The 17,369-nt window shown below is 60.9% G+C and overlaps 1 protein-coding gene across 10 annotated transcripts; it reads left to right on the top strand.

Annotated features, from left to right (window-relative positions):
- The first annotated feature begins 4,711 nt into the window (after nucleotides 1–4,711).
- ZNF362 (zinc finger protein 362) lies at nucleotides 4,712–16,081 on the top strand. Of its 10 annotated transcripts, none has more exons than XM_075520610.1 (11): nucleotides 4,728–4,785; nucleotides 6,504–6,588; nucleotides 8,651–8,851; nucleotides 9,021–9,075; nucleotides 12,286–12,349; nucleotides 12,512–12,758; nucleotides 12,908–13,229; nucleotides 13,325–13,549; nucleotides 14,373–14,451; nucleotides 14,558–14,716; nucleotides 14,796–16,081. In XM_075520610.1, exons 4-11 carry the CDS (start codon nucleotides 9,032–9,034, stop codon nucleotides 14,910–14,912), a joined length of 1,257 nt encoding a protein of 418 aa, XP_075376725.1. In that variant the 5' UTR covers nucleotides 4,728–4,785; nucleotides 6,504–6,588; nucleotides 8,651–8,851; nucleotides 9,021–9,031; the 3' UTR covers nucleotides 14,913–16,081. The 10 variants fall into 10 exon arrangements, with proteins under 10 accessions (XP_075376724.1, XP_075376725.1, XP_075376731.1 ...); XM_075520612.1 differs by having other exon boundaries at nucleotides 4,754–4,781; XM_075520614.1 differs by lacking the exons at nucleotides 4,728–4,785; nucleotides 8,651–8,851; nucleotides 9,021–9,075 and adding exons at nucleotides 5,632–5,829; nucleotides 6,008–6,178; nucleotides 6,370–6,396.
- Nucleotides 16,082–17,369: the final 1,288 nt, after the last annotated feature.

Here is a 17,369-nt window from a genome sequence, read left to right as displayed (position 1 = left end):
TCCGGCTGCCGGCACCCCCCTTTCCTCCATGCCCCCCCCTCCAGCACAACCCCGGTATCCCCCCATATCCTTTCCCTTCCTTTTGGGAAATAACCACCCGCTTTGTTCCTCTTCCCGACAGGCCCGAAAAGCTTGGAAAAAGCCAAAAAAAAAAAACAAAAACCCCACATGGGTTTGGTTTTTTCTGCTTGTTTTTCTGCATTAGGAATTCAGGTCTTGTCTCCCCTCCGGGACCCACCGGGGACCAAGGAACGGCTGAAATTAAATCATCAAAGAGCCGCGCCGGCGAGCGGGGATGGGGCCGGCTTGGCTGTGCACTCGTTTTGCCAGAGAAAAAAAAAAACCTTTTTTCACCCCAAATCCAGCCCTGCTCACATTCAGGGCCGGGGGGTCCCTTCGCGGCTCGTTAACAGGTTATTATTTAATTTGTGTCCCAAGCGGGTGGCCAAGATACCCGGGAAATTTGGGTGACGGAGAGCATCGTCCCGCTGGACCACGTGGCGGTCAGCCGAGATTGCCGATGCTCATCCCGGCGGCTCGTTAGGCAATGAAGGGAAACCACGGGGCGGGTGTGTTTGGGCAAACAGGGAAATTAATCCCAGTTAATTAGTAAATTGGCTTTGTTACCTCACGGTAACCCCGGTGCGAGCCGGGAGGGCTCCACCGTGCCTTGATTCTTGGGTTTTTTTGGGGTACGCAGCCCCTTTTCTGCCCCAGCTCCGGCATGCCGGAGGACGCCAGGACGGGGTGAGGGTCTGGGCGATCCGGCAAAGCGCGGTGATGCACCCGCCGGGCAGGGAAAACCCAACGCCTTCCCACGTGTGCCGCGTGTGCCGGCTCTGCCGCGGGATGCTGGCGGGAAGGGAGGCCCCTGAGCCGCAAGTGCTGGAATTTTCCCCCCCGCCGCCGGATGAAACGGCGCTGCCAGCGGGATGGGCACGCCGGGACGTGCCCGCTTGGCTCTCGGCAGGCGTGCCTCCATCCCGGCACAGCTTTTCCCCTCGCGGCAGCCAAGGCAAAGCGCCGGCAGCACGCCTCGCCGTTTGAGATCTCCCGTTACCGGAGCCCGTCGCCTGGCTGGGTGTTAAGTCCGGCCTGGCCGGGCTTGGTTTAAGGAGCCCCCTCCTAAGGGCGTCGCGGGGAGGGGATTTTAGCCAAACCCTCCACGGGGTGCAGCATGCGGATGCCCCACGCTGGCGTTTTTCATCTCCTAAGTGCTTTGCAAACATTAACTAATTAATCCTAATTAACTCATTACCTAATTAGAACCAAACGGCCCTCCCGTTTGCAGGGAGAAGGGAAATTCATGCACCTTCATTCATGCACCCCAACACCCCAAAACCCCCGCCGGCTTCGTGCCAGCATCGGCGAGGACCTCGGTGCCCGGCCCTCCCGATCGCCGCGAATCTGGGGTGAAAAACCCACTTTATGGGTTCGCTAACCCCAAGAAACCGGGAATGAGGGTTTTCATCCGTCTGTCCCCAAGCAGCTCTGGGAACACCGGCGTCACCCACGCCCGGCGTGCCCACCCCGTCGCGGGGGAACCTCCTCCGGGGCAGGCGGCGGTGCTTTCGCCGGCTTTTTATGGAGAACGAGGGGTTTCTTGCGAAGGAAACGAGCAGACGGTCGGGATGGAGGAGTTTCGGAAAGGCATTTCCCAAAGGATTTCCTTCCCAGTGCCCCAACAACAGGGACAAAGGCTTTGGGGACACCAAAAAAGCTGGCCGGGAGCCCCGCATCACCCCTCGGGGACCACGTTTTCCCACCGGGCCATCCCAGGTTGCCCTCCATAAACATCTCCCTTTCTCCACCGCGTCACCCGGCGGGGTTTCACGCAGCACCGGCGCTGTGCCGGACGGATCCGGCTTCACGGTGATGCCGAAATGGGAAGGAGCCGCCGTTCCCGGTGCTTTTCCCGGGCACAGGTGTAGCGGCCCCGTAGCTTTGCCGAGACCCCTGGGGCGGTGATTTACGGCAGCGATTTACCTCTGGTCCTGCCTTCCCCTCCTGTTAATCGCGGTCGGATCTATCCCGGGGGCAAAACCAGCCTTGGAAACGTATTTTTTTGGAAGGTGAGTTCTTATTTCCTCCATTTTGCAACCCAGGATGGAGACGGGCACGGTTTTATTATTATTATTTTATTTTTTTTTATCCCTGCATACCAACCACCTCCCCAGGAAAGGGGCCCCTTTCCCACACCCAAGATTAAATCCACCCAACGTAGGGTCGGAAAAAAAGCCCGGAGCGTTGCTTATCTCAGCCAGTCTCAACAAGGACGGTCCCAGGAGATGTTCACCAACCCTTGATGGACCCCCCAAGCTCAGGGGTGACCCGCACCGTGTCCTCCCGCCGCAGATTTGGGGTTGGACAACCCCCCCAGAAGTCAAGAATCACCTAAAATGGTGCAGAGGTTTAAAACCACCAGTTTCATAATCACGGCAAAAAAAAAAATCCCAGCAGCCAAAAGCCCCAGGGCTGCGGGAGGAAGCGAAAGCACCGATGAAAATAAACCCAACGAGGGGGAACTCGGCAACATCGGGGACGGACGTCGGTGGCTTAGGGGACAGCAGGGAAGCTCTGAGATGTTCCAGTCTCTCCTGGTGTCCTGTTTTGGGGTGACACCAGCGTTGATCAGCAACTGCTAGGTGTCAACATCCGAAAATCAGATAAAAGGGGAGTTTTCGAGCTGCTGGCTCAGGTTCTTGGTTGAGTCATGGATAATTAATGGATCTGGGGACCTTCCAAGATGGGGAAATGTTGGGTGATGGGGAGATCCCAGGCCAGCTAGCTGGTGCTGGTGCTAAAGAAGGGTGGGGACATGGGTAGGGGACACGGCCAGACCTGAGAGGTCACCGGGGGGTGGCAGCACCCCTGCCCCAGCACCACCGCCTTGGCCAGGACCTTCCCTGAGGTATTCATGCCCCTCCACTCACCCGGGGCAGTTAGAGGTGGACACCCACATCTCAGTGGAGACCTCTTGGAAGCTCATCCCACCCCATCCCATCCCACCTCATCCCATCCCACCCCACCCCATCCCATCCCATCCCATCCCATCCCATCCCACCTTATCCCACCTCATCCCATCCCACCTCATCCCATCCCACCCCATCCCACCTCATCCCATCCCATCCCATCCCATCCCACCCCATCCCTGGTCCTTCCCCACTCCCCACTTCTCTCTCAGAGGCATCGTTTGGGTTTGTTAATTACGGGTCTGCCCGTTCAGGGCATCCATGTCACCTCCATCACCCTCCGTAGTGGACCATTTTGGGAAAGTGTGAAAAAAATCCCCATTTTTGGGGCTTTTAAAATTATTTTTAAATTGGAAACTCAGAAGCACCGTCATCTCCTGGACCTTGGGGAAGAAGAAGCGGAGCCGGGTGGGTTTTGCCCCCGCTTTTCCTTCCCCTGTGCACTGTATCTGCTGATTCGGGGCACAGGGCTGAGATGGTGGGGGACACACGGATCAAATGATGAAAAAACAGAGGAATAAATTTAAATTTTAAAAAAAGAGGATGCTCCCCAAAAGGGACGTGGGGAGGAGAAAGCAAATGGAGAGGCCCAAGGGGCTGGCAAAGCTGGGGGGTTTGGGGAGACCCTGGGGGTCTGCAGAGACCCACAGAGGGGATGGGGAGACCCCGAGATGGGGGTGAGACCCTGAGAGGGGCTGGGGAGCCCCCAGGGAAATGGGGGGGACCCTCAGGGGGCTGGGGTGGTGGGGGGGCAGCGTCCCTGGGGGGGCTCCGGAGACCCACAAAGGGGCGGGGGGGCAAAGGTGGGGGGTGACAGCCCGAGGGGGGCTGTGGGGCTGCAGAGGCACAGAGAGGGGTGGCAGGGAACCGGGGGGGCTGAGGGGACCCGGGGGCTGAAGAGATTTGGGGGGGACTGAGGGGATCCGGGGGGGCTGAGGGGACCTGGGGGGTCTGAGGAGAACTGGGGGGACTGAGGAGAACCAGGAGGCCGAGGGGATCCAGGGGGGCTCAGGAGAATTGCGGGGGGCTGAGTGGAACCAGGGGGGGCTGAGGAGAATTGGGGGGTCTGAGGAGAACCGGGGGGGCTGAGGAGAATTGGGGGGGCTGAGGGAAACCGGGGGGGCTGAGGAGAATTGGGGGGGCTGAGGGAAACCAGGGGGGCTGAGGAGAATTGGGGGGGGCTGAGTGGAACCAGGGGGGGCTGAGGAGAATTGGGGGGTCTGAGGAGAACCAGGAGGCCGAGGGGAACCAGGGGGGCTGAGGAGAATTGGGGGGGCTGAGGGAAACCGGGGGGGCTGAGGAGAATTGGAGGGGTCTGAGGGGAACTGGGGGGGCTGAGGGGAACCAGGGGGGCTGAGGAGCTTTGCGGGGGGCTGAGGACAACCCTGGGACTGAGGGGAGCTGGGGAGAACTGGGTGGGCTGAGGGGAACCTGGGGGCTGTGGTGATCTGGGGAGGGCTGAGGGGACCTGGGGGGGCTGAGGAGAACTGAGGGAGCCGCGGGGACCCAGAACTGAGGTCTGGGGGGCTGAGGGGAGCCGGGGGGCCGAGGAGGTCTGGGGGGCTGAGCAGATCTGGGGGGGCTCTGAGGGGAACCTGAGGACCCGGTGCCCCGCCGGGCCCCGCGAGCGTCCCCGTCCCCCCCGGCGGGTAGAGCGGGGGGCGAAGGCGGCGCCGGCGGCCGGGCCCGCCGCGTCCCGGGGCTGGGCGGGCGGTGGCGGGGGCGGGCGCGGGGGCGGGCGGGCGGCGCGGGGCGCCCATCTTCCTCCGTGCGGCGGAGCCGGCGGGACGCGGCGGGGGCAGCATGGCTGTTGGTATAGGAAGTGTCTTTTTTTTTTCTCCCCCCCTTTTTTTTCCTCTTCCCTTCCTTCCCCCCCCTTTCCCCCCCACATCCATCCCTCCGAAACACCTCAACCCCCCCTACCCCCCCCCCACCCCGGGTACGAGCGGGGGGGGGGGTGGCCCCACACCCCCCCGCGCTGCGTTTTGGTTTTTTTTTTTATTTAAATTATTTTTTATTAATTTTTTTTACATTTTTTTCCTCACCACCCCCCCCTTTCCCCTCCTCGCAGATCTGCAGAATATGGCGTCCCCGTCCTAGCGTTTTAAAAATAAGCCGGGGCTGCCATTTTTGTTTTCCTTTTGTCTGCGAATTTTAATAAAACCGTCTGAGAATGTGGGAGAGGCGGCGGATGAAGGGGGGGGGGAAGCTCCCGGCCGGGCCAACCCCCCCCCCCCCAAACCCCCCCCTCCATCCCCATCCCCCGGCCTTTTTGTCTGCAAAAAAAAAAGGCCACCCCCCCATCTCCCCTCCCAGGTCGAGGATTTCAACTTCACTTAACGCCAAACTTCGCCTTTTTCCACCTCTTTTTTTATTATTATTATTATTTTATTTTTACCACCCCCCCTCTTCGCCGAGAAGGAAGAAGAAGGAAAAGGGGGGGGGAAGGGGGAAAAGGGGGGGGGCATCCAGGAAAATACCCATTTTGCTGGATTTTCTCTTTTTCTCTCCCTCTGGATGGTCTAATGGAAAAGTTAATTGCAGCTGAACGTACCTATTTTTGTGGATGTTGCATGATGGGGGGGGTGTTTGCTTTTTTATTTATTCATGGCTTTTTTCTTACACAGGGGGTGGCGGAAGAAGCGCGGGGGGGTGGTTATTATTATTATTATCATTTTTATTCCTTTTCTTTTCCCCCTTTTTCTTCCTTTCCTCTCTTTCCGCTTTAACCGGTTTTGTCTAGAAAGTGGTCTCGCTGGCTGGAAGGTCTAACGGGGGAATATTTTTGCATCGCGCTTTGGCAGGAATGCGGCAGCCTTAGCGAGGGACCCAAATTTCCGTGGCGGTGCTTAGAGAGGTCTGTCTGTCTGCCTGGACGTATATTTAGCCATATACTATTTATACATCCATAATCTCCCGGCCACCTCGGGGGCCCGGGGGGGAGCTTAGAGCTGGCGTGGCTGCAGCGAAGCCGGACGAAGATGTGTTTTAACCCAGGAATGATTAATTTGCTGATTTTATTTCTTTTTCTCCAGCAAATACCCTGCAAGGTCGGAGGATGCTCCTTGGTTTTTTTTTTTTTTTCCCCCGGCCCTGCGGTCCTTCGGACATCAGCCGGGTTTTTTAATCCGGGGAGGATGGAGCGGGCGATAGCGGCTTCGAGCCCGAGGCCTTTTGAGATTATAAAGTGATATTTTAGCGGAGAGGTAAAAAAGTTTTCGGTCCCTCCCGGCGTGCAATTTGCCGAGAGGCGGAGGGTCTGGGGCGAGGGGATGGATTTCAACCCCGATTTTCCAGCCAGCTCCCCATCCCTCGGCTTCGCAGGCAGCTTGGGGGTGAGCTGGGCTAAAAGAAAAACATTGCTTTTTTTTTTTTTTTTTTTTCTCTCTATTTTCAGGAAAAACCCCACGTTCCCACGGGTCGGGTAGGTCGGAGCCGCTTCGCTTTTGTTCCTCCGCTCTGGGATCTCGCGCGCCGGGGGCTGGCGGTGGGTTCGGGGTGTGTGAAGTTGTCCTCCTTGTCCCCCCGTAGAAAAACGCCCCGCGTGCAGCACCCGGTCTCAACTAGAGCTGGAGATGGACGCGGATAAGGGGAAGCAACGCCAGTACTCGCAGAGGTGGGCATGCCGGCTTTATTGAGGGGACTGGAGAAAAAAACCCATATATATATATATATATGTATACTTACATTGTAAAATAATGTGTATGCACGTAATAATATATATGCATATAAAAATAATACATATATGGACATAGTAATATATGTATTACCATGTGCATATATATATTTATATATAAGTGGGGGCAGGTTTCGGCCCTCCCTGGGGGATTTGGGGGAGCACGGGGGGCGATCTGCCCACCCCCTCTGCGGGGAGGGGACCGGATCCGGCGGCGGAGGGGACCCCACTCACGGCGTAAGTGTGACCGCTTGAAATTTCCGTTTTAAGGTACATGTATTTGTATGCGTAAAATAATCTTTCTCTCCCTCAAAACCCCCCCCATGATTTTTTTTCCCCTCAAAAAAATGTGGATTTTCGGTCGGTGGGTGCGATGTCACGACAAGTGCATGTTGGATTTGGTGCGTGCTTGCTACCTCCTCGGGGCAAACCCCTGCTAAGCCGCCCGTGCCTCGGTTTCCCCACCCGCCGCCCCACTGCGGTGGTCCCGTCAGTGCGGGGTGTCACCCATGGGTGCTCTCCAGACCCCCCCTTGCTGCCGTGGGGGGCCGGTTGCCCCCCGAGCTGGCTGGTTTCCGGGTGCTGGCTTTGCCTTGTGGGCGCCCGTCTGGTCTCTTTTAGAGGGGTGGGTGTATTTGGGGGCCTGGGGGAGCAGGTAGCCCCCCAGCGCTGGGGAACAGTGTGTTTTGGGGGGGATACGGGCCCCGTGTTTGGCACAAGCGTCGCCCCACGGGCGCTGGTTTTCCCTGCGGGCTGTCCCCGTGTCCCTTTCGGTGGGTCCCGTTGGTGATGGGACAGATGGACAGTGTTTCGACCCCGAGGATTTGGGGTTGCGCTGCCTCAGCCCCCATCTTTTGGGAGCCTTGCCTCCCGAGTTCCCCCCTCCTTCATCCCCGGGGCGGGGGGCACACCGCGGTGGTCCCCAGCGTGGCTTTGCCTCCCCTTTTGCTTCACACCGGTGCTTGGCTCCTCATCCCTGTGCCCGTGCACCCCCTTTCCCACACAGGGATCCCCATGCCAGGATGGGCTTTATGCCGGGGCTCATTTTGGGTTGGTTTTGCTGAAAATCTGAAGGAGAAACACCAGTTAACGGCCCTTCGGGGGGCGGAAACGTGGGGTTTAATTGGTTCCATCTTGGGTGAATTCTTCTGGCGCGCGGTCTGCCCCCCCTCCCCGAGCGATGGGGATTTCGGGTCTCGCCTGTCGTTTCTGCTTCCCCGGCCTCGCCTGCCTTCTGCCACCTCTGCTTTGGGGCAAATCCCTCCCGGATGAGGACAATCCAGGCGGGGAGGGATGCGGGTTCCCCGAGGATGGAAGCGGGATGGTGCTGGATGCTGCTTCCCACCCTGGCAACTCTGGGATGGGGTTTTTGCGGAGGGGCACTCGCTTTCCCTCGGAAAATCCTCCTGCTCCGGGCAAACCTTGCTTGCACACAGGGGGAAGCCTGTCCTTACGGGGGGAGAGGGGCCGTGGCCTCGTGGTTTTGGGGGAAACTGAGGCACAGCGGAGGGCAGAGCTGGGTTCTGCCCTCGCCCAGCCGTGGAGGTGGCGGGGACACGGCTACGCCAGTGTCACCGTCCCCTGCCTGTCCCATGGCGGCGAGGGTGTGCTGGGATTTGGGGGGGGGGGACGCAGGGGACCTCACCCCGCTTGGCTCTTGCCCACCGTGCCGTCTCGGGCCGCCGTTGGCTTTCCTGCGCTCGCCGCTTGGCATGGGGGGGTGGAATCTCTGCCCTGATGCTCTCGCCGGGACCCTCAGGGACAGGACGCTGTGGTTGGGGACACCGAGGGCTCGGCTTCTCGCTCGGTTGAGGGCACGTTTAGACACTCCGACCGCCGCTCCGGTCACCCCAAATCCCTCCCCTCGCCTCCCAGCCCCCCGTTTGCTGGCTGTACCGGGTCGGTGATCGCTTGCCGTCCGCAGGGTTGCCGGTACCCGGGAGCTGCCCCCTTTCTCTCGGCGGTGCCGTGAAAAGAAATCTCTTGTTTCTTTTTATTTCAGCGAAGGCGAGACAGAGAGGGCTGCCAAGGTAGAGGCGTTCCCTAGAGAACTGTAGCTTGACTTAGCGGCAGTTGGGTAGGAAGTTGGAAGGCTCTAGTGAGCTCGTGCCCACCCGTGCCATCATCTACCTCCCATCAATCTGGAGCCTCATCGACACGTCTCCCCAGGCAGCTGCGGCCACCTGGCTTCTGAGGCCAGCCTGTGAGTACCAAAACACCGGCGTCCGACCATATCTCGCCACCGCCGACCCCTCGCTGCCGCCGCCGCACCCCTTTCCCCCTCGGCATCCCCCCTTGCCCCGGCTTGCCGGCTTCTCACGCTCTCTTCCTTCCCTGTGGGTGCGGAGGCGATGATTTTTGTGTCTTTTTAGGGTTGCCCGAGATGCTGCCGCTTCCCCCCTTCGCCTGGTTGAGCGGCGATGCCGGGTACCACGCTGTTCTGCAGGAATTCGGGGTTCGGCCCCTGTTTTTGGGGCTCCGTGCATCTTCCTGCTTGCTCTTCCGATATCCCTCTCCTCCGGCCGTGCCCGCTCGGGCGGCCGCAATGCTTTTTGCACCCACCCACATCCCCCAGGACAACCTTTGGCAAGAGTTGGCCAAATCCAGTGCCTGTGGAGGATGCCGGGGGCTCTCCCACTCTGCGGTTTGGACTGCAGGACCCCGTGCTGCGGGAGAGCTGGTACCCGGGGAGGGGGATTCCCCTGCCCAGCCAAAAACTGGGGGGCACAGAGAGCCCTAACGTGCCCCCCTACCCCGCAGAGCTGGGGGGGAGATGCGCTGCAGCGTTCCCCACCCTTCATAATTTCCATTTTAATGGATTTTCTTCTTTTTTTTTTTTTCCTTTGCTGCATGTCAGCTTCCATTTTTCATAGTTAGCGGAGAATATAGAAAAAGGGAGGTTTTATATATTTTTTTTTTTCCATCTGCTTTATATCCCCTCCCGCTCCCTCCCCCAGTCATCCCAGCCCTGGGAGAGGGGGAAGCCGCTCCCTCCGCTCCCGATGAAATACCGCACGATTTATAACATTAAATCGGGACAGGAACAGGGATTTTTTTTTTTTTTTTTTTGGCACGCCGACCATTTCTTTCCTCTTTATTCCGGGCAGGTTCGTCAAGCTCTGAGTGCAGTGGTTTTGCAAATAATTTGTAATTCATTTAATAAGACCTCCTCAAGTGGAGGCGGGGGGGGATACATGCAGCATTTGCACTTTCCTCCCCAAAATGCGCTTCGTGCCTTTGCCAACCCCCTCCAGCTTTGCGCGAGGGGTCCTGGGGCTGTTTGTAGCGGTTCCTGCCGCATCCCAACGATTGTTTGGGAGCCGCCCCGGTGGTTTCGATCCTTCGTGGTGCCACCGATGGCTCCGGCGGAGCCCGGCACGCTGTTGGGACAGGGAGAGGGACAGACAGATGGATGGACAGACAGACAGGAAAGACGGAGGTCGCAGGGCACCTGCTGTGACGGGGGAGCAGCTCCAAAAAACCCTTTTCTAATCATAGCTCCGGCTTCCTGTTTTCCCACACCGCGGGGCTGCTGCCGGCCGAGCCGGGGCGGTGGGGTTCATGCCGGGGTGCTTGGCCACGTTGCGGGGGACCCGGAGCCCTCCTGCCTGCACTCCCCTGCCTGCCCGCTGCCTGCTTTCCTGCCTGTCTCCATCACGAGGGGTTTTCCCTGCCACGACCTCCTCTTTCGGCCCCGTCTCCCCGTGCGCCGGCCCCTCGTGCCGTCATCCCCTCATCCCAGAGTCCCCCATCCCATGCTCATCATCCCGAGCAATCTTATATATATATACGTAGCCAGTGGGTAAACACACGACGTGGGTGGCGTGCGGGTACATATATAATCTATATAAAATAGCCGGTGGCGGGCGTGTACGCGTATGGGAAAGCGCATTTAATAGCCCCAGCAATTTCCCTTTCTGTGTGCACAGGCGTGGTGCAGAGCGGGACGCCCGGCTCTGCCTTTCGCCTGCCTGTGCTGCGGAGAGGGGGGTAAATACAGCGGAGGGAGAGAAAATACAGGGGAAAAACAGTCGTGCCTGGGGATATTGTGAGGATCCGGGTCTGCTTTCACTTGAAAAAGCCTAAATTTGGTGCATGAGCAGCTGGGAGGTGACATGGAGTGGTTCGAGGCGGGAAAGGGGAATTTCCGAAGCCGGTCGGGATGCTCGGTGTCCGGGTGGTCTCCCAGCCTGGCCGCGGCATTGGGGTCTGCCCCGCGAAATGGCTTCTATTCCTTGGCGCTGCCTACAGCTGCCGGCGTGTAGGTCTGAGTCGCCCCAAAATGCGCCTTGTCCTGCGCCGCGCTGCTCCGTATCGCGAGGGTCGGGCGGTTCCCTCCTCCCTGCTTCAGTTTCCCCCAAAAAACGAGCCTGGAGGGGTCCAGCCCGCAGCTCTTTTTCAGGCTGGGGTGGCCGTACGGGTGCTAAGTCCCTGGTGGGACCAGGACCCCCTTTTGCTGGGTGCTGCCCACCCGCCTGTGGAGAGCTCAGGGGCTCATTTAAACCGAGGAGCAGCGAGTGAGTGCGATGAGGAGGAGGAGGAAGGCTCATCGCCCCGTCCCAGCCCCCGGGTGCTTTTTTTGTGGGAGCAGGGATGCTCCCGGACGGCAGCGGCACCGACACCGTTCGGAGGAGGCCGCCCATCCAGCAAACACAGGACTGCGTCCAAATCCGCACAGCCGTGACCCGGGGCCCTCCGTGCCTCGGTTTCCCCAGCCGCCGGTGCTCTGCTGTAGGAACGCTCCCGAATCCGGCCACCCCGAGGGCTTTCGGGGACGCGCTTTGCTGGAGGTGCCGGTCTAGTTTCTCCCAGGATCCCAGCCGCGGCCTGGTTTATATTACAGACAGAGCTCCTCGGGGACCTCTCCTGTACATTCCACTGGGGTCCCTTATACACTTTACCCTTAAACACCCTCGTAATGAGGTTTGCCGGCGCGGCGATGCCCGTTTACGCCGGGCTGTTTCGCCAGTGTCGTTTTCTCGCCGTCCCCCTTTCAGATGTTTTCTATTACCCGAAGATGGATTTAGAATTAATTTTCCCAACGTGTTTAAGCGTCTCTATAAATCTCCCGGCCCCGCTGCAGCCGGGTTTTCCTGCCGAGCTGCCACGGACTTTGCAGGTCGCTTCGCTTGGGATTGGGGGTGACTTTTTTTTGGGGGGGTGGGGTGGGATTCAGCCGGGGTTGGCTTCGGGTTCGATGTGCCGCCGTCGTGCTGGCCCTCGCTCCCGTGGCAGCATCCCGCCCGCCTCCGTAACCCCTCCTGGAGATACTGGAGGAGCAGCGCGGATATCTCCAGGGCTTGGGAGATTTGGGGGTTTTTCTCCCAAAATCCCCCCTTCCTCCTTGCCAAATTGTGTCCTGCGTCCTTGTGCGCTCGCTGGCATTTCGGGGTCTTCGAGGTGCTCGGTGGGTGCTCGGCGTCGCCCTGATCCTGCAGGAATTTCCAGCTGGGAGGATGCTCGGGGGGTCCCCGGCCCTGCCTGCTCCCCGCCTGCTCCCTGCCCTCTTTTAGAGCCTGGGTGTTGCTTTTTGGGGGGGTTGGTGTCGGTGGGGTTTGAGCCCCGAGGGGAGGCGGGGAGGGGGGTCCGTGCGGCAGCCGGTGCCACCCCGTAACCCGCCCCCCTCTCTCCCCGCAGGATGGCGGAGCCTCGCTTCAACAACCCCTACTTCTGGCCGCCCCCCCCCACCATGCCCAGCCAGGTAGGACCCCCCACTGCCGCGGTGGCTCGGGGACAGCGGGATTTTGGGGAGGAGAGAGGACAGACGGACGTGGGGGATGCCCGGGGGGAGGCTGGGGGTCCCGGGGGTGCCGGCTCCTCCGCCCCCCGACCCACCTCTCTGCCTTCTTCCCCCACCCACCAGCTGGACAACCTGGTCCTGATCAACAAAATCAAGGAGCAGTTGATGGCGGAGAAGATCCGGCCCCCTCACTTGCCCCCCACCTCCGTGGCCTCCCAGCAGCCCCTCCTGGTGCCCCCCTCGCCTGCCGAAAGCAGCCAGTCCATCATGTCCCTCCCCAAACTGCAGCAGGTCCCGGGTCTCCACCCTCAAGCCGTCCCCCAGCCCGACGTGGCCCTGCACGCCCGGCCGGCCACCAGCACCGTCACAGGTACGGGGTGGGAGGGGTTAGTGGCTCCCAGCAGCGCCTGGGGGGTTTTGGGGAGGGATCCCCCCAGTTTGGGACCATGCCGTGAGAGAAGAGGGGAGGGTGGGCCCTGCCAACGCCAACGCCAACGCCCCCCTCTCTTTGCCCGCCAGGGTTGGGGCTGGCTTCCCGCGCGCCGGCGGTCAGCACCTCCGAATCCAGCACGGGGACGGGGACCACCACCCCGTCGACTCCCACCTCCACCAGCCAGAGCCGCCTCATCGCCTCCTCGCCCACCCTAATCTCAGGAATCACCAGCCCCCCCCTCCTCGACTCCATAAAGACAATCCAGGGCCACGGCTTGCTGGGGGCACCCAAGGCGGAACGAGGCCGGAAGAAGATCAAGGCGGAAAACCCCTCGGGACCGCCGGTGCTGGTGGTGCCCTATCCCATCCTGGCCTCGGGGGAGACCGCCAAAGAGGGGAAGACATACAGGTAGGCGCCCGCCCACCCGCTCGGGGGGCCGGGGCGATGGCGGGGTGCCCCCCCCACCCCAGCCCGGTCCCTGCGGGGTTCTCCCCCCCCTCCAGGTGTAAGGTCTGCCCCTTGACGTTCTTCACCAAGTCGGAGATGCAGATCCACTCCAAGTCGCACACAGAGGCCAAGCCCCACAAGTGCCCCCATTGCTCCAAGTCCTTCGCCAACGCCTCCTACCTGGCCCAGCACCTGCGCATCCACCTGGGCGTCAAACCCTACCACTGCTCCTACTGCGAGAAGTCCTTCCGCCAGCTGTCCCACCTCCAGCAGCACACCAGGTGAGGGCACGGCGTCCCCGCGGGGCTGGGGGGCCCTGCAACCCCGTCTGCCCTTCGTGTGCCCAGCATCTCTTGTGCCGCGCTCGTTGTCCCCACCACCTTCTTCATCCCCGCCACGCTCAGCTGTCCCGGCCATGCTCGTTGTCCCCACCGCTTCCTTCATCCCTACCATGCTCATCCGTCCCCACCACGCCAATCCGTCCCCACTTCCTTCATCATCCCCACCACACTCATCATCTCCAGCACCTTCATAGGCCCCACCACGCTTCTCCATCTCCAGCACCTTCCTTGTCCCCACCACGCTCATCATCTCCAGCACCTTCATTGTCCCCACTGCGCTCATCCACCCCCCCCCACGCTCATCATCTCCAGCACCTTCATCATCCCCACTGCGCTCATCCATCCCCCCCACACTCATCATCTCCAGCACCTTCCTTGTCCCCACCACGCTTCTCCGTCTCCAGCACCTTCCTTGTCCCCACCGTGCTCATCCATCCCCCCCCACACTCATCATCTCCAGCACCTTCATCATCCCCCAAGCTCATCGTCCCCACCACGCTCATCACCTCCAGAGCTCTTGCCCGGCCCAGAGCCGAGCCCCCTCTCGGCTCTCGGCCCCGGGTGTCCCCCACCTCTCCCCCGTGCCCCTCTGGGCGCTTTGCCCCCGTCGCTCAGCGAGGCACCGGCGTCGCCGCGGCCACCGCGCTCCCCGTCCCCGGTGCGACCCCTCCGCGTGGCGCGGGGGGCAGCGCCGGTGCCCGGGGCGGGGGGCCGCGGCGGGTGCCGGGAGAGGGGACGGTGACCTGACGTTCCCCTTCCCCAGAATCCACACCGGCGACAGACCCTACAAGTGCCCGCACCCCGGCTGCGAAAAGGCCTTCACGCAACTCTCCAACCTCCAGGTCAGCGCCCGGGCGGTGGCGGGAGCGCCGGGGGGGGGGAGAGGAGCCCCCCGGGAGGGGAGGGCGCGGCGCGGGGTGCCGGCCCTGACCCCCCGCCCCCCTGCAGTCTCACCAGCGACAGCACAACAAGGACAAGCCCTACAAGTGCCCCAACTGCTACCGGGCGTACACGGACTCGGCCTCGCTGCAGATCCACCTCTCGGCTCACGCCATCAAGCACGCCAAGGCCTACTGCTGCAGCATGTGCGGCCGCGCCTATACCTCGGTGAGCCGGGGGGCACCGGGACGCCCCCGCCCCCGAAACCCCCGCCCCCGCCGCTCACCTTCCCCCTCTCCTCCCGCAGGAGACCTATTTGATGAAGCACATGTCCAAACACACCGTGGTGGAGCACCTCGTCAGCCAGCACTCGCCGCAGAGGACGGAGTCACCCGGCATTCCCGTACGGATCTCCCTCATCTAACCGGGGACGCCTTCGGCATCGGGGCGGGGGGACGGGACACCCCCACGCGGAGGAGGAGGAGGAAGAGGAGGAGGAGGAAGCAGACCCACCCGCAGCACCCCAGCCCTGGCCGGGAGCCCGGCGGGACGTGCCCGGGGCCGTGTCCCCCCCGCCCTGCTCCGGGTCCCCGCAGGTTTGGTGACATCCAAAGACGGTCTCAGAGCACTTTGAATCTCTGCGGTTTGGTTATGGGGGGGCGCGGGGGGCGCGGGGAGGTTTCTCCTCCTCCCGTGAGCCCCTGCCCCCTCTCCTCTCACTTTTTGGATACAAATATATATATATATTTATTGGCCAAGAACTTGGTGCTGCTAAAAACAGAAATAAGACCCAAAACGAACCGTGGATGGAGAAAAACAAAGCGGGGGGGGGTCCCGCCGCCCCCCCCCCCCCCACGGACTCTCCGGCGGGAGCAGACGGGACTCGGGCCGGGGACCGCGGCGGCCGCCACCGCCTTGGGGCCGTTCGGGGTTTATTTTTAAACGTTTTGGGGGGGTTTTTTTGGGTCCCTTTCGAGGGAGAAGCCGGCGGGCAGAGCCGCGTCCCTCCGGGGCTGGATCCGGCCCCCCCCCAATTCCGAGGATCCCCAAAATCCGTCTGGGGGGGTGTAAATCGCTTTGCCTTGTGCCTGCCGGCCCCGGGCGCCTGTACATACCCCCACGTATAGAAGCGGGGGGCGCGCCCCCCGCAGAGCCGCGACAAAAAAACTCATCTATATTCTGTACTCTTTGGTTCCGTTTTTGGATATTAACTGTGTTATTTTTTATACACTTTTTAAGCCTTAACTCATCGTTTATTTTGGGTTTTTTTCGCCAGGGTGTTTTATTTACCTTCTGTTTATTAATTTTTAATCTCCCCCCTCTCCCCCCCCCCCCGTTATTTTTTATTTCGCCCCATTCCTCGTCCCCCCTCGGTGTTGTACGATACTCAATATTGTAATCTTTTTTGTCAGCATGTTAATACCGTGTAAATACGCCTCTTATACACTTAACACCCCTCCCCTCCCCCCCCTCGTTTTGGGGCTTTTTTTTTTATTTTCCTCGATGGAAATCCAGGCCACGCGTCCCTAGAGCTAGTTCGTACCTTATTAAAAAAGGAGGAAAAAAAAAAAAAAAAGGAAAAAAAGAGAAAAGAGACAATAACAACAAAAAAAAAGCCCTTCCCCCCCCCCCTCCCCTCCCCCCCCGCTGTCTTGCATTTGTGGTTCACGGAGAAGCCGGGGGGGAACCGTGGCCTCTCGCCGGGAGCGGTCGCGGTGTCGAAAAGGAGTGAAACCCCCCCCAAAACCGGCACCCGTTTCCAAAAAAAAAAAAGGAAAAAAAAAAAAAAAAGAAGAATAAACCAGAACGACGACAAAAAAAAAAAAAAAAAGACTAAATTTTGTTTGTGTTTGTTGTGGAAACCCCAAACGATTCAGGATAAAAGGGGAAGCTGGGGGCGAGCCGGGGCTGGTGGCCGATGGCTCCTCCGGGCCCCCTCGGGGAGCTCCCGCCGGGGCCAGGGCAGGGCCCGCAGGAGGGGAGGGCGAAGCCGGCGGGCGCCTTGTCCCCACCGTGTCCCCAGGGAGGGGGGCGGCAGCACCGCAGGCCGGGGGTCACCAGCGTCCCGGGGTGGAGGCGGAGGCACCTGGTCTGCGGGGACGATGGCCCGAGCTGGGGACAGCCCTGGGGAGCAGCGGGGCTGGGCTGGGGGGGGCAGCAGCTCCAGGGACGCCTCGCCCTGGCCACCGCAGCCTCGCCCTGGCCACCGCAGCAGGGACACCTCGCCGCGGCCACCGCAGCCTCGCCGCGGACACCAGCTCCGGGGACCCCTCACCAACGTGGCCAAGCAGCTGTAGGGACACCTCACCACAGCCACCAGCTCCAAGGACCTATCACCACCTCCAGGGACACCTCACTGTGGCCACCGGCTCCAGGGACACCTCACCAACGTGGGCACCAGCTCTGGGGACACTTCACTGTGGCCACCACCTCCAGGTACATGTCACCATGGGGAGCAGCTCTGGGGACACCTCACTGCCACGGGCACCAGTTCCAAGGATGTGTCACCACTCCAGGCAGCAGCTCTGGGGACACATCGCGACGGCCATCACCGCCAGGGACCCCTCACCAACGCGGGTACCAGCTGCGGGGACACCAGCACCGCAGGCACCAGCTCTGGGGACACCTCACCATGGCCACCAGCTCAAAGGACGTGCCACCACTACAGGAACCAGCTCCAGGGACACCTCACCACGGTCACCAGCTCTGGGGACACCTCACCACAGGCCCCAAGGACATGTCACTAGGGCCACGAGGTCCAGGGACATCTCACCACAGACACCATCGCGGTGGTGCCACCACGGCGGGTGTCTCCTCATGTCCCCCTCCCCATCTCACGTCCTTTAGGGCCCCATGTCCCCGAGCGCCGGGGTTTCGGGGT

This window comes from Mycteria americana, chromosome 18 (genome assembly GCF_035582795.1).
Source record: "Mycteria americana isolate JAX WOST 10 ecotype Jacksonville Zoo and Gardens chromosome 18, USCA_MyAme_1.0, whole genome shotgun sequence".
Classification (NCBI taxonomy): Eukaryota; Metazoa; Chordata; class Aves; order Ciconiiformes; family Ciconiidae; genus Mycteria; species Mycteria americana.
This window is presented reverse-complemented; position numbering and strand designations above follow the sequence as displayed.

Coding starts and splice junctions, on each gene's coding strand:
- ZNF362 (XM_075520606.1), top strand. Junction 12,759..12,907: donor GGCCACCAGCACCGTCACAG/GTACGGGGTGGG, acceptor TTTGCCCGCCAG/GGTTGGGGCTGGCTTCCCGC. Junction 14,717..14,795: donor GCGGCCGCGCCTATACCTCG/GTGAGCCGGGGG, acceptor CTCCTCCCGCAG/GAGACCTATTTGATGAAGCA.